Source organism: Branchiostoma lanceolatum, chromosome 4 (genome assembly GCF_035083965.1).
Source record: "Branchiostoma lanceolatum isolate klBraLanc5 chromosome 4, klBraLanc5.hap2, whole genome shotgun sequence".
NCBI classification, from domain to species: Eukaryota; Metazoa; Chordata; class Leptocardii; order Amphioxiformes; family Branchiostomatidae; genus Branchiostoma; species Branchiostoma lanceolatum.
Window position 1 is genome coordinate 15,733,293 of NC_089725.1, and position 14,086 is coordinate 15,747,378.

Here is a 14,086-nt window from a genome sequence, read left to right on the forward strand (position 1 = left end):
TATTAGCTATAGAATAGTGTGAGTATGCAATGTTACATTCATATTGCATCACTTATCACTCACTCATCCACATAGAGACCGTCATCGTATCTTTTTCAGACATAGGGGTGGAGGCATTTTCGGTGCCATAGCTCCCTTCCTCCTACATGAAGTTGCTAAGTCACAGTGCCATTTCGGCATTTAGACTTGCAGGCTGCTTCACATTATGATTTATGCAAATGCTAATGCAAATTTGTTAGTTCATTTTAAAAATTCACAAAGGTTTTGAAACTAATGGTTTGTGTTAGCAAAGTTCATGTCCATATTGATTTACCGACTTCCTCCTTGCTTGTTGAATCATTTGCTGCTTTGATAAAAAGAAGACTTTGATCATTAGCATTCAGGAAACAATTCAAGAACTATATATAGAAGGACAATAGTTTAAACATGACAAATGTAAACTCCAGTGGGGACCTGTTCTGTTACTTTAATGCTGTATCATTGTATGCTGTAACATGTAGAGACAATTCCTGTGCACCTGGTAAGGCCTGAGTATAAACATTGGTGGTCACACAACAAAGCTTCTGATGTGACAGGAAATCCTGATAGAACTCTGCAACTGGAACAATTGAACTTGTCTTCAACATGTAGATTGGTCACCTGACTTCCAATGGACTGCTTTTTAAGGAAGTCATCAGACCTATCCAGCACTGTGATTGGTCAAAGAAGATGGCATGTGGGTTAAAAGGTCCATACACTAGCTTTGGTTGACCAAGTTCATTGTTGGAACCTTCTCAAAAAGTAATGACAGTCTAGACTTAAGAACCTCAGCTGGGGGTTGAAGCTATGTTTGGGGTTGATCCCAGGATGTGGGAAACCTGTTAAGATACCCTTAGATACACAAACTGTGGGAAATGGTTAACACAAAGGAGTGATTAGGTTGTGTAAGCATGACTTTCACTTTTTTCAGATGGTTTGCTCTTCTTTTACAATGTAGACCTTTTAATCCAACTGCATCCTGTGATGTGTGTTGTTTCAAAGTGTCAAAGTATTGCACATATTTGGTCCCTTTGGCCACATAAGTGGAATATAAAACCCACATATCCTTTCTGTGTATGCTTGCTCCACATTGCATAGAAAGTCAATGAGATTTGGCAAATTGTGAAATGTGAGGCTAGAAATATAGCTGTACATTCCATAACCTTAGATGTTTACTTATTAGTGGACAGTGGATTTGCCTGTCCTTTCAAGGACTAAAAAAGGGACAATTTATTTGTATTGAATAATATTATTTACCTGTCTTTAGAGGCCAAAGTTCATAACAATTTATCGAAAGATAATACAGCCAGCTAGTGTATCGATGTCAATGTGATGATTTACTGGTTATACAAGATCTTTTTAAAGAATTTACAATGTTCTCACATGTCAAGGTTGAAAAGTAAAAAGTTACCTTATTTGGTGCTGAATTTGAAAAGATGTTTTCAAATTCAGCACCAAAATAAGGTAACTTCAAAGATATTTTCAAATTCAGCACCAATCATCATCATCGGTTCACCCTCAGGGGGAGATGTAAGGTAACTTTTTACTTTTCAACCATGATATGTGAGAATATAGTAAATTCTTATTGTTGACAAATATTGTGCTATGCCCAGTGCCCATCATCAACCTGCTAAATACCCGAATGTGTAAGGATTAGGGTGCCAAACTTCTTCTTAACTCCCAGTTCAAGTTTCCTTTTCATTGCTGTCTGTAGTGAGACTCAAGGTCTATACTGAGGTCTGATACTCAGATAGTTAAAACAGCTAGTAGCAATGACCAAAGATGCTACTTTTTGTATCCGTGAGAAAGTTTTGTCTTAATCCCAGTCACACAAAGGGCCCAGTATGTACCTGTCGGTCTGTGAAGCGGACAGTTATTTGAGGAAGAGAGAGGTGGATCCACCTTTGTCTGTGACCTTTGTTCCATGATCCCGTACTGAGGAGATAAGTGCTGGTCCAGCGGGTCCATGGGCTGGCGATCACCTGAGGTTACCAAACTTGCCATTGTCTCCCCAGAACGTGTTTATGTGGGCTGTCTGTCACCGAGATAAACAATTGTTAACAGTTTATTTGGCTTGTGTGCAGAAGAAAAATCTCCAGGTTGAGTTGTGCGTAGTATGTGTTATGTATGTGTAATTAAAACCTACTTTCTACGAGCTAGTGAGCATTTAAAGATAATTATCAGCAGAGCATACACATCCTTAAGATTTCATACCCCTTCAGACAAGAGCGGCTTCTATTTGGCAAACGATAAACGCCTTGTATTTCTATCTCGGTGCAGTGATTACACAGTTTTTTTTTTACATGATAGTCACAAATCCTAAATCAACATGTGTACAATACAGAGCTTTACCGGAGTTTTACTATACACGGGTTTGTGCGCACGTTGTTAGTTGTTGCTCCCAACACAACAGCGGGACAGGTGAAAACAGAGCGTAAACAATGTTAAAAGTTATTAGAAATGCCGACTAAGCCGGTGGAATTTTCACGCGTGGCTGACATGCCTTGCAACGTTACCTGTACAGGCACAATGGCACTGATATCGCTTCCTTTTGTGGGTTCCTGTCCTGTATTTTGAAGAACCCATGGCAATAGTAGTAGTAAAGTTTGGGGTTGATCGTGTATTCAGTCTATATCTTCTACACTGACAAGTCGGGGCATTTTTTAAACCTTAATGATATAATTGTCATGGATTGGTTACAATTGATGTTGTAATGTTAGAAAACTACATAATAGGCATCTATGCTAATCATTGGATGGTACTTTTTCAGCAAATAAGTGTTACAATGTCCAAGCCTTTGCCGCTGATGAAGTACTCTTTTTTCGTGAAATAGAAGCCTCCAAATCCTTCGCCTGCTGGGATGAAGATAACCATCACAATATACCTTGTACACGTGCACTAACAGACATGCTGTTGATACTGTGCTGCTGAACGCACCATTTCGCGACATATACCGAACTTTATACAACGGTGAGCTTCCCACTAAAACGACCCTTTCTTCTTGCCCCTTGGCTGGTAAAGCGCCATCTCGTCCTTTGGTTGGCCCCTCATCCTGTCCAGGGTCGCCTGTGTACGTAACCCCAGCCAGCTGTGCAGGTGCTCGGGTGGTGCTTGAGGCAGGTGGTCGGAAGAAGGCTTCCCAAGGCCCGCCAGTCTGGATGGCAGAGAAACCCGCCTCTGCAGCCGTGGTTTGGCAGGGGTGGCGGCGCCGGCCTCGTCCCAAGACCTGCACATCAACCACAGAAAACGTTACTATATGAAGGAAGAGAACCTCTTTAAAGGACAAGAAAGCAGGACCCAGGGTCCTCCTCCTATAAAAACTTTGTCATTTTGCGCTTGTAAAAGGCTCGGTCACAATAGTCGTACAATAGTTTGACGACAGCAAACGGAGGCATTCTTGGGTAGATTATTGCACACTGTCGGTTCTGTCAGATTCTCCTTGAAAATCCTACGCAGAAAAATCGCGTGACGAATGTGACTGCGACTTAACTCTTGTTTCTGTCATTTGAATGGACTGCCAATAATTTATCATATATGCATACATATATTACATCTAAATAAAAATAAATAATAAACTTCCGTTCTTTGTCTTGCTATGGGAGAGGCTATTTGCAAAAAGTAGGCCCTTAATAGAAAATACCCAATAGTTATGGCCTGGCCATTTCAGAAACTTTACTTTACACGTCAATTGTTATGCTACTTTATACCTAATGCACTTTTACTTTTTTTTCATACCGTCGGCTTTGCAGTATATTTCTTTCACTGTGACGTTGAAGCAAAGTAAGGAAACATTTAACATCAGTGCAATACACTAATCCTAACCTATTACCGATGTATTTGAAGACAACTCCTTACTTTGAATGTGGCTGTCCCGTGTTGTTGTACATGGACGGTAGTCCGGCATAAGACATCTTCCTGGTCCGTTTAGCTGGCTCGGACAGTGTAGAGACTGTAGTGGTGGCGCTGTGGTAGGACGAGGACGAACCTGCCGTGTGTACGGTGTAAAGGGTCTGGGAGGGCCGCGACTCCTGACTCGACCCGTCCGACTCACCGTCCGCCGGCTCCTTGGCGCCTGGCTCAGTCTGGTTCTGTCCTAGCTTTGGTTTGTAGTTCTGAGGAAGAGGCTTGAGTTTTATCGGGGTCTTCCGAAAAGCCTCATCTTCCTTCTTGTCTTCTTTGTGAAACCGTGCCGTTTGTTGGTCGATTTTGTGCATGAGCTGAGCTCGTCTGTCCAGAAGAGGACCCCCGTGATTAGGAGGCCTCGGTACCAGGTGTCCTCGATGGATGCCCGACTCGGACGACCCTTCCAACAGTTTCCGTCCATTTTGGTCGCCGATCGAATTCCGTCCCACCTTTAGACGGTCCAGGCGCGTCAAAAGACCTTTTTGTTCGCTGAAAAAATGTTTCTCGCTCTGCCTTATCTGTTCGTCCAGTAGCTTGATGTCACGTTCGAATTTTTTCATCTGTACGTTACCGGCGATTCCACCAGACCGTCGCACAAGGGCGGGCTTGACGGCTCGGAAATTCGCAAGCTCCTCTTCGATCGGATATTGCCGTTCCATTTCTTACAGCTCCGTCTCGTCCTACAGATTCTTCTCGAGGTGAAGAACTTGGCTTTGACCGATAGGGAAATGTCGTCTGTGCAGCGTCACCTCGGCAACTGATATTCACGTCACTTATCGCACCCACACATTTTCAGTCTGTCAGTCTCTACACGTTTTTCACCTGAACACGCCTTGTGTGACCGTGTCACGCCTTCTTAAAAAACAACCAAGCGTGTGTATATTCTATCTAGCGAAGCTCTTGTCAGCTTTGCTTGTTTGTCGAAAGACACGGTCTGCTGGCTTTCCCAAACAAAATGACTATTCTTCTTGTCTCCAAGTTCTTTATTCTGTCACTTTAGTGGATCTTCTCAACATACAAATGTCAAAGGCCACGAACAATTGCGACATCAAAGTCAGACCGCTCAGCCGGGCAATGTCCATTCGTCCAACGATCCGCTCTCCAGACACGTCAAGGCGTATTAGGTTATATTGTAGTCAATGTGAACCAGGCGTAACTAAGGAAACTGCACTTAATACAATAAGAGGGGCTGAGCCTTGATAGAACCGCCCAAGGCTGATAGAACCGCCCAAGGCCATGCTGGATAAGGATATCGCAAACGACACGCAGGTAGTAACTACAGTTCTCACACCTATTACCAGTTGTCTATTTTCGTCTTCCGGTGAAATTTGGCCTGCTGAACTCAGATGGCATGGCATGGGAGACGTCGCATTTCCAATTTGGCTGCTTTCCAACAGGTAGAGACATCTTTTCAGAGGGTGTCGACGTCAGATTTCCGCACACTTCGTCTTGTCAAAACCTGCTGCAAAATCCGCTTACTTTAATCCGCTAGCCTCACACCTGAGGAATTTCAAAGAAAAGCAAACTTTTCCGCGACTCAAGTGTCTCCCTAATGGTGTCCCACCTTTCACCCAGCTGCCATCAGACGGAGTCTCTCAGGTTTTGTGTCCTGTTGTGGCGTTCAGCCAAATCGTGACACATTCATCAAGCTCTGGGTGCACTCCACGTCATCGTCTAATCCAGGCCACAATGTTCATCTGGTCACCATCCTCTATCTTGAACTTTTATGGCTAGAAATAGAAAATAACGCAGAGGATTTTTTGTTGCAAACTGATCTAGTCTTCGTCCTCGGGTCCTCCGCCCTCTAATAATCGTTGTGCAGCGAAGGGGGGAATTCTTTGGATGACTGTCAATGTTGACGAAACCACATAAGAAAGGTTATTGGCGCAGTGACTTGATTTATGCAATTGCAGAGATAGCACTTCTCACAGTCACATACAATTTTTTTCTCAAGTTATCTACAAGTTGCTTGACTCAATGGAAAATTTTCTGGCCAGCTCTCAGACAGCATGAATGATGCTGTTATGTCAAACCGAAATGTTGCCATGACAAGCAAGAAAACCTCGGCGGGTCAGGACGGAAGATATCGATCTTCATGAAACTGTTTCCTGCCCGAGTTGTTGAAGGCCAGCACATCTCACCTTAGTAACAGACGATAGACTGGGGTCTTCTCGTCTGACGGACCAGCTGTCTTCCCGCGTTTTTCCGTAGCCAGGCAGCGCGGCGATGTCAGAGTGGGTTCATGATAATACATGAACATGGGCACTTTGTATGATTCTTGGTATTGATTCAAATTTTCTCATGGAAAACAATTTAAATCGAACTGCTTTATTAATTACTTATAATGATTTCATGAAATCTGGCCCCAATTGTGTATATCAAAGTAGATCAGAAATACATCGTCATAATAAAATAAATATCATAAATGATGATCTTAACGCATTGGGAATTGTGTGCTGTCCAACATCGTGTACGTACTTCATCATCCTGTCTCGGATGGTTTTAACTCCCGAACTTTGGTACCAGATTCTCGAGTCTCCACATATGTGGACATGTTTGCGAGTTTGTTAAAGTAAAGTTAATAAGTACGGCACGCAAATCTGAACATCCGAAAATAGTTTGGACCTTTTGTGTTTTATCTCGCCGTTGAAATTTCGATTTCGTTTGCCTTAATTCAGTCAGGTAAGGTTTACACCTTTTTGTTCTGGCTGCTAAGTTAATTTCTCGGCGGCGCCAGTGCCCGGGGGCGAGTGTTGACTCCCCGTAACGGTTCAACACGCCTCCGTGCTGGGTGTCACGTAGACACAAACATGACAAGATAGACCTTGTACCGTGAAGATGTTACTGACATTTAGAGCAGAATGAATTAGAACATGCAGAATGGATAAAGTGGCACGTGTTACTGTTGTCATTGCATTTCTTCCTGACCTCGCAATATAAGGTTGTCAGCCGCGCAGGGCATATAAAGCGATACTGAAAACTTTCTTGCGATCCTCATCATAAAAAGTTGGATTTTTCGGCAATGATTTGCTAATAGATTCGGCTTGATTAAGCGATAAAGCGGACTTTGATTGGGCTTAAGGGGCGAAGCGATCCCCTTAATGCCACGTTTCGTCACCCTAATTGCAGTTCTGCAAAATACCGCATAGTGGCTCTGCTGGGTGTGTTGGCGGTTTTTATTTTCGACGCCGTGAGAAGATTATTTTTCGGCGCAGTAATTATTTCCCAAGGGGCCTGCTATAATTGGGTTTAAGTAACACCATTTCTATGACAGTAACCATGAGAAGTGGAAGAAAAATGAGGCAGGAGAAAAGAAGCAAATGAAATGGCGGTTATCATCTTTATTTCAACCCAACTTTAGATACAGCTTCCATTGATAGTGCAAATTTAACTCATCCATGATTACTCAACTCACAATTATTCCTGCCAAAACACCGTATTCAGCAAATATATCTGTCATGGTCTTCACTCCTGCCTAGCTAGCCAGTAATGTATTTTTCTGACACTAGTTTCAGTAGTTCCCGGTGACCAAGAACGGTTGGATAAGAAAACAACGTCATGGAATTAGTAAAAGTAGACCAATGAGCAGGTGACTGATCAGTAGCGAAATAGAAGCGATCACGTGGTCTCGTTTTATCTCAGATATAGCAGTAGTGACGTAACCACTAGGTCAGAACTGAGCTTGCTTGTGCCGTGCTCCTGCCAATGAAACGTCAGAAACGTTAGCCGACTCCCTTACACAAAGGTCCTGACCCTTCCACCTGATCCTGATACTGATCCGCTGAAAGTGACGTGAATTTCTATAGGATGGATGAAAGATCCCGTCATAGACTCCGTGCAGGTGTTTCAAGCGTGACTTTATATGCCACACAGTGAGAGAATTGATATTCGGGTTATATTCTGACAGACATATGCCAAAATGATTATACTCTATTTCTTCTACCATACCTCTCCACCCATTGTGGTCTATAGAAGTCAACTACAATGTCTTCTTTTACTACATGTATGTAGACGATTTTGCTGGAAACATTTGAAGTGAATTGTTGAATATCTCGTAACCAATGGAAATATACGTAACACATTTTTACTTTTCTAAAGCAATTTTGTTTCTTCCATCTGGCTACTCTATCTTTGTCCCATGTACCGAGTCGGAGTAGTTTGAAATCTTACGTCTCGCTAGAAGTCGTGCCATCGCCGGTCTTAAGAACTGGAAACTTGCGCATGCGCTCTTGCTCTTCTCTTACAAGAGATGCTCTGCGCATGATCCGATGAACGTCCTCCGTGCCCAGTCCCAGCCAGGCCAGGACGCCTTTCTTGCCGGTGGTGGCCTCTATCCTGTCCACTACGTTACACGGTTTCAGATGGGAGCAGGTGGACGGGTGGAGGTAGTGCGGGGACCGAATCGGTCCAACGGGGGCCTCTTCATCCAGTGAACCCTCTGGGGGTGCCGCCACACCCTCGCTGTATATGGACTCTCTCGGGTCCCTGGACGTGGCCAGGCTGCTACAGGAGGCTGATTTGACCTCAAATCGAAATCGTGCCCGCTGTGAGGGGGTGAGGTAGGGATCCCTGGGGCTGATCAGCCCCTCGGTCAGGCTTCCCAGGGTCAGACCCACGAACGTCTCCTGTGAACCTGACGGGCGGGAAAATCCGCGCTCGGAAAGACCCGGGCCCGCGCCGTCCGACGGCATCGTGAGTGAACGGCCTCTCGAAAACCCCGAGTTCTGGCCTTGAACTCCCAGTTTCCTTCCTGTGTGAAGGTCTCCATATGACGCAGACTTGGTCGTGAACGCCAGCTTGTTGATCCATTTCTCCACCCGTGTGGCCAGGTCCTGGACAGGCTCCCGCCTGTCATCCTCCTCTTCTTGGTTTGGCACATTTTCATTGGCAACTTGACCAATTACATCTTCACTCATCCCATCGTCAGATGCATCATCTCTAGTTTTCTGAGTTTCTGGTTGCTCGGCAGGCGTTGTTAGGACCGGCACATTTATTGGTGGTAGGGACGGGACTGTTGATATGTTCTCGTCAGCAGGTAGCTCCTCTGGGGGCGGGCCTGATGATAGAGGTACGACAGAACTTTCAACCTCTTCGCCGTCCTTCGTTTGTTCATCAGAAAAGCTCAATGGTAATGACTGGGTGGAGGAGAGTCTAGGCCGAGATGACTTTTCCCTATTTAGGCCTGGACGCTGCGACTTCTTTTGTTTAGCAGGCAATAGGAGTGTTTTGCTAGTAGTCCTTGGCTGTGTATTTTTCTCGTTTGCCTGTTGAGGATACCTGCGGATAGTCGGTGGTGTGCTGAGAAATTGATTATCTTTTAGCTGTTTCTTCAAGTAAGGGGCAACTGAAAGAACCTTGGGTGATCTAGGAGGCTGACCATTGTCTACACTGTTTTGTTTGCCATCTTTTGCCAGCGGTGACGAAGACGTGCTGCTCTGTGGAACTTCTGGAGAAGTTTGGTCGTTCGTGGGAGGGTTGGCGGCGACGGCCTGTATTCCCAGAGATGTGACACGGTGAACTCTGTCATGTGACTGGCGTCTCTGCATGTCATGAAGAGGCAGGGTGAGTTTGTGTCCTGTCGGGGGGTGGGGATGAGACTGGGAGGTCTCCGCCGTGCCTGGAACCTGGTCATCGCTCTTCATCCTCCTCACCATGAGCGGGGACATGACCTGCTCGGCTGATGCAAACGTCAGGGCACCCGTGGGCGGGGGCGCCTTGACGCTGTGCTCTCGTATCCGCAACTGCATGTGACTTTTCTCCAGAGAGTGTTGTTTTGTTTTCAAACTTCTCTCAGTGTTAAAGTGTCTGACGACTTTCCTTGGCTCCGTGTCCCCTCCCTCGGTGGGAACCCTAACACGGAATGTTGCCTCCACGTCGTCTGTGGCCACAGGGGCAGTGTTCTCAACGTAGTCCATCTTTAAACTTCAGAGACTGCAGACGGGCAGTGCAAAAATGCATATTTTAATCTCGGAAGCGACAAAATAATCAACACACTATTTTATAGTACATGAATGACCAAATAACCGATAAAACATAATAGAATACAAAGGAACATGATACAACAGAAGTCAATACGAAAAGCATGTAGTCTGTTATATCTTTTATCAACATCTCACTGGTTAACTCACTCCTGAAATTGCCCTTCAGCAAGGGATCGAGCTAAGATATAAGATGTACAGCAGTCCGTCCTTAATTTTTCACCCAACCTTTGTAGTTGCTATGGAAATAAAAAATGGATGTACCGGACGCAAACAAACAACTTATGATTCAACCATTGTAACCAACGATCCCCCACAGACATATACTTCGCTGTGCCAACTGGCTTTCATGATGAAATTATGGTATTCATGACACATTTGTGTATGGTGTATGCTTGTGCACATGTTTGTCTGTGTGTGTCTGGGGGGGGGGGGTAATTTCCGAATGTTTGTAGAGGAAGCCCAGTACTGAGGAGGTACATCAACTTGACGTTGTAGTGGGAGTACAAAATCAGATCAGCGGAAAGTCTGTTACATGTTCATGTTAACATCAGTATACTTCATTTTCTTTACGGTGTGCTCACTTATCAATTAAGCCTTTTCAGACTGGCATTCACTCACCAGCTCATGGAGAGCTTCTCAGTTGTAGAAAAACATCTTGAGTACTCTCATTACCGATGGCGTAACGTCTAGTACAAGGGAATGGATACTCCCTCTCAAGTAAACACCTCTACAGTGGCGTTATCTGAACGGTCGGGACCATCTGGTTCGAACTTGAACTTAGCTCCTAACACACATTACAATTCCATATTCACATCTACGTTCAGCCCTCAGTGGTGTAAGACTGAAATGAAAGCCCGTAAAAGCACAAAAAGGTAGTTTCTTACCGTTTCAGTGCTTGCCCTAGTTTATGTCGCAGTGAGCCCCACTACCTGAAGTGAGTCTTGGTGACGGAATTCCCCTCGTTGTTAAGTGACCACCGACAAGTCGGGCGTGAGTTGGTTCATCCCGACTGCGCGCTGTACTGCTGCGACGGTGGTGTTGTCCTTGCTGCTAGGTTCACGTTTGTTTACCGCCACATATTTCTTTTCATACTTCTTTATTTACTATTTCTGCCACTTCCCACGTAGTCCTTGTTACTATTATGGAGTGTTGGTATCAATGCCACAGAATAAAGCAGAACGAATGAAGGCCTAACAGATCAGGTGCACGCATATAAAAAGTGGCAGTGTGTCGGGTTTCTACCAACGCTGGCACAAACATGGCATCGAACACGAGACACTATCAAAATATGTGCGTCGGCGTTTGTTCTCGCCCGTGGAGAACCAGATATCAAACGAGGCGGAGAATGTTCCTTTTGGGGAGTCAGGATGCCGCGACGGAACACGCCAGTGTAGTTAGAATGGGTGTCTTTTTGTGATACCTTTTCTTGAAACAAGGACTACTGGCGTATTGCTACATCAATCTCATCAAAATCATCAGCGGAAAATACTACAACCACGAGGAATGGATTGTCTAGAGACTTACAGATGTAAAACAAAGTTCTTTAGTCAGCTGATGATAACCGAGATCGATATAAATAGAACTATCTACATCGGTACGTCCGAGGTGTTACTGATTTCGATGAAACAGAAGCCGCAACTAGGACAATATGACCGACCCCTAAGCAGATCTTTAGAAGTTGTGGTGTTTTTAATTGCCCCGTTTCATCGGACCAACTTAATACTCTAGAAATGATTAACCACCTGTTGGATGACGCTCCTAGCGATCCTACCGTTCATATAGGTCACACCACGTCCAGTGGAGTCCGTGTTATACTAAGTAGAATTACTTCTAAGTTCTAGAAGATTATTACGAAGTTCTTCAGGAAACGGAACAGATACAGCAACGTCAAGAGCCAAATTCCAATACTACTAGCATCTGCTTGGAAAGTACATTTAAAGCGACCTCTATCGGAAAAGGTAAGAAGTCCTCCGAGTGAAGTGCTTAGCTTCGCTAGATTTTCACTATCATTGCTGTTAACTATTTTTCGACACTCTGAATATGCGGGCACACTGTATGGCGGCGTGGGCTCACTTTATTAATGTACCTTGTTAGCAGCAGAAAGCAGAAAAGTTGTAAACAATGAAGAAATGATAGGATAGTGCCAAGATCTGTTCCTGGAGGAACGAAGCGCAGATACGTATCTGCTTATAAATCAGCCGACGCACAACCTAATTCATGATCAAGATCTTCTTCCCTGACAAGGTGTCTAAAGTCCGTACGACGCCACCCTGAAGGCGTCGGTTCGCTGTGACGTCACGCCTTGATGGTACACTGAATAACTACATTTGTACAATGTCATGTCCATTCCGTATACGGTACATCCCTTTGACGTGTGTTCTTTCTGCAAACACCTGCTGATGCCAGTGCAGCTCACGCGTTGCCCCCCTGGACTAAAGAGCCAAAGACTCTTGATGTTTGCCCCCTCCAATGACAGAGTGAACAGAATCGCAGTACAGCGTAGAAAGTGTTTATAAAGCCCCACCTAGGGTGCTTGTCCGTGGCAGCTTCGTTTGTTCAGTTGTTGGCATTCAGAATAACGCCGTGCTTGAGATAACTAACACTTTCTCTAGAGCGCGTTAACATGCGGGCAGACGTACAGCTGTAAACTGGCGATAGATCAACGATATCGTAGTCTAAACATGTTTACAAAGTAAATAGGTTTTACGCAGTGTTGTCGACCGCTTTGGCCTCCATTATATTCATACTTCCGTCGCAGATGGTTTGACCTGAAAGATGAACTGACGTGTGGCCATTTCTGTCCTTCGGTTGACAAGCAGCATAAACACAGCTCAATTAACAGACACGTCAGTGGTGGAATGCGGTTTCAAACCTGGGGACAGGATACAGGTAGAACAATAGGACGACAGCCACCAACGACAGTCGATACGGAGGATCCTGTTGTTCCCGTGGTGACGGATAGCTATGATAGGGCCTAATAGGTCTACAGCGAACTGTGTACGGTTTATTGTACAACACGGCGAGTTTGATAAGTGTTCAGGACTGTCGCCAGGTAAGAGCATTTGTAACCTCTACGGGGAGGGCCCGCAGGCGGGAAGTATCAACCAGCGTATGGACAAGTCAGACTATTTCTGACCGCCGTTTGGTTCACACCTGACGAAAACCGTTCACAAAGTAGAATTATCTGCACGATTCCCAAAGATGATCGTCCTGTATTGGAGAGAACAGCTACGCTAGGCCTACTAGGCGACAGGGTTGGTGACACTTCTGTGAAGGGCAACGAGCACACAGTGCAGGATAGGTGATCTGATTTTTCTTCCTACATCGAGGAGAGGGGCAGGTAAAATCCCGGTTTTACCCTAAACAAACCAGGACCGTCTCTAGATAATGATGGCCCGAGGGAACGCAATGCCAACGCCCAATCCGAGATCGGTGTGAGATACACATGTCGGTCAAGATAACCATCGCCCTGCTGAAGCTACCAACGTTGTGTTCCTCTCACCAGGCATTAATCACCATGAGGGATTTTATCTCCAAGGATAAGCAGCTTTACAAAGGACGTCCACAGTAAGAGGTCTGATTGTAACTATCTGTCCGAGTATGTGTTAATGATATGTTGGAAACGCCTGCTTGGCAACCAGGGCACAGAACGTGACAGGTGGTTGATATGTCGTCAACACGGACCTGTTAGGCCAACTTCAGCGCCATGTCATCGGGATGTTTGGTTTGTTAGCAGGGTTCAGACGGATCGACAAAGGCTGAGGTTTGACCTGTTGATTGCAGTTTTCTTCCCAATATTAATGATTTGTTCCACACCTGCGAGGCATGCGCTAGTATGCCTGAACTCCTGACGTTACCAAACTACTGATGCGAGACAAAGCGCTCCTCGTTACAGTGACGGACGAACACACACCAGCTAGCGGAGCACGACAGAAACTAGAGGACCAACAGTGGCCAAGGCCTTGAGGTGAACGTTGCTGTACATCTGCTTGTATTGCTGTGTACAGAAGGTCAGTTTGGTCATTAGCTCACTCAACGGGCTCTAATTACTGGCCTTACAGAGGCGATAGGTGGGCGGGTTAATCCCCCCTTTGGGAATTCTCCTTCTTCAGAAGATTTCCTATGGGAGAATTAAAATGGGCTGACCTTTACGTCATATCGGGGCACAGTCCAGTGCAAAACAG

The 14,086-nt window shown here is 45.2% G+C and overlaps 2 protein-coding genes across 2 annotated transcripts; both read right to left on the bottom strand.

Moving 5' to 3' along the window:
- Positions 1 to 2,251: 2,251 nt before the first annotated feature.
- On the bottom strand, positions 2,252 to 5,131 carry LOC136432867 (uncharacterized). Its single transcript, XM_066424444.1, has 2 exons — positions 3,874 to 5,131; positions 2,252 to 3,244 (listed from the first exon to the last, which is right to left on the bottom strand). The coding sequence occupies exons 1-2, from the start codon at positions 4,578 to 4,580 to the stop codon at positions 3,001 to 3,003; spliced, it is 951 nt and encodes a 316-aa protein (XP_066280541.1). The 5' UTR covers positions 4,581 to 5,131; the 3' UTR covers positions 2,252 to 3,000.
- Positions 5,132 to 7,247: 2,116 nt separating this feature from the next.
- On the bottom strand, positions 7,248 to 11,433 carry LOC136432871 (uncharacterized). The gene is made up of 2 exons (XM_066424450.1): positions 10,787 to 11,433; positions 7,248 to 9,852 (listed from the first exon to the last, which is right to left on the bottom strand). Exon 2 carries the CDS (start codon positions 9,834 to 9,836, stop codon positions 8,088 to 8,090), a length of 1,749 nt encoding a protein of 582 aa, XP_066280547.1. The 5' UTR covers positions 9,837 to 9,852; positions 10,787 to 11,433; the 3' UTR covers positions 7,248 to 8,087.
- Between the last annotated feature and the right edge of the window lie 2,653 nt (positions 11,434 to 14,086).

What these genes read in the sequence shown, in the direction of transcription:
- LOC136432867 (XM_066424444.1), bottom strand. Translation starts at nt 4,580, where the DNA reads ATGGAACGGCAATATCCGATCGAAGAGGAGCTTGCGAATTTCCGAGCC. An exon ending in ACGGGACAGCCACATTCAAA is followed by an intron (nt 3,245 to 3,873) that starts GTAAGGAGTTGT and finishes GTTGATGTGCAG; the next exon opens with GTCTTGGGACGAGGCCGGCG.
- LOC136432871 (XM_066424450.1), bottom strand. Translation starts at nt 9,836, where the DNA reads ATGGACTACGTTGAGAACACTGCCCCTGTGGCCACAGACGACGTGGAG.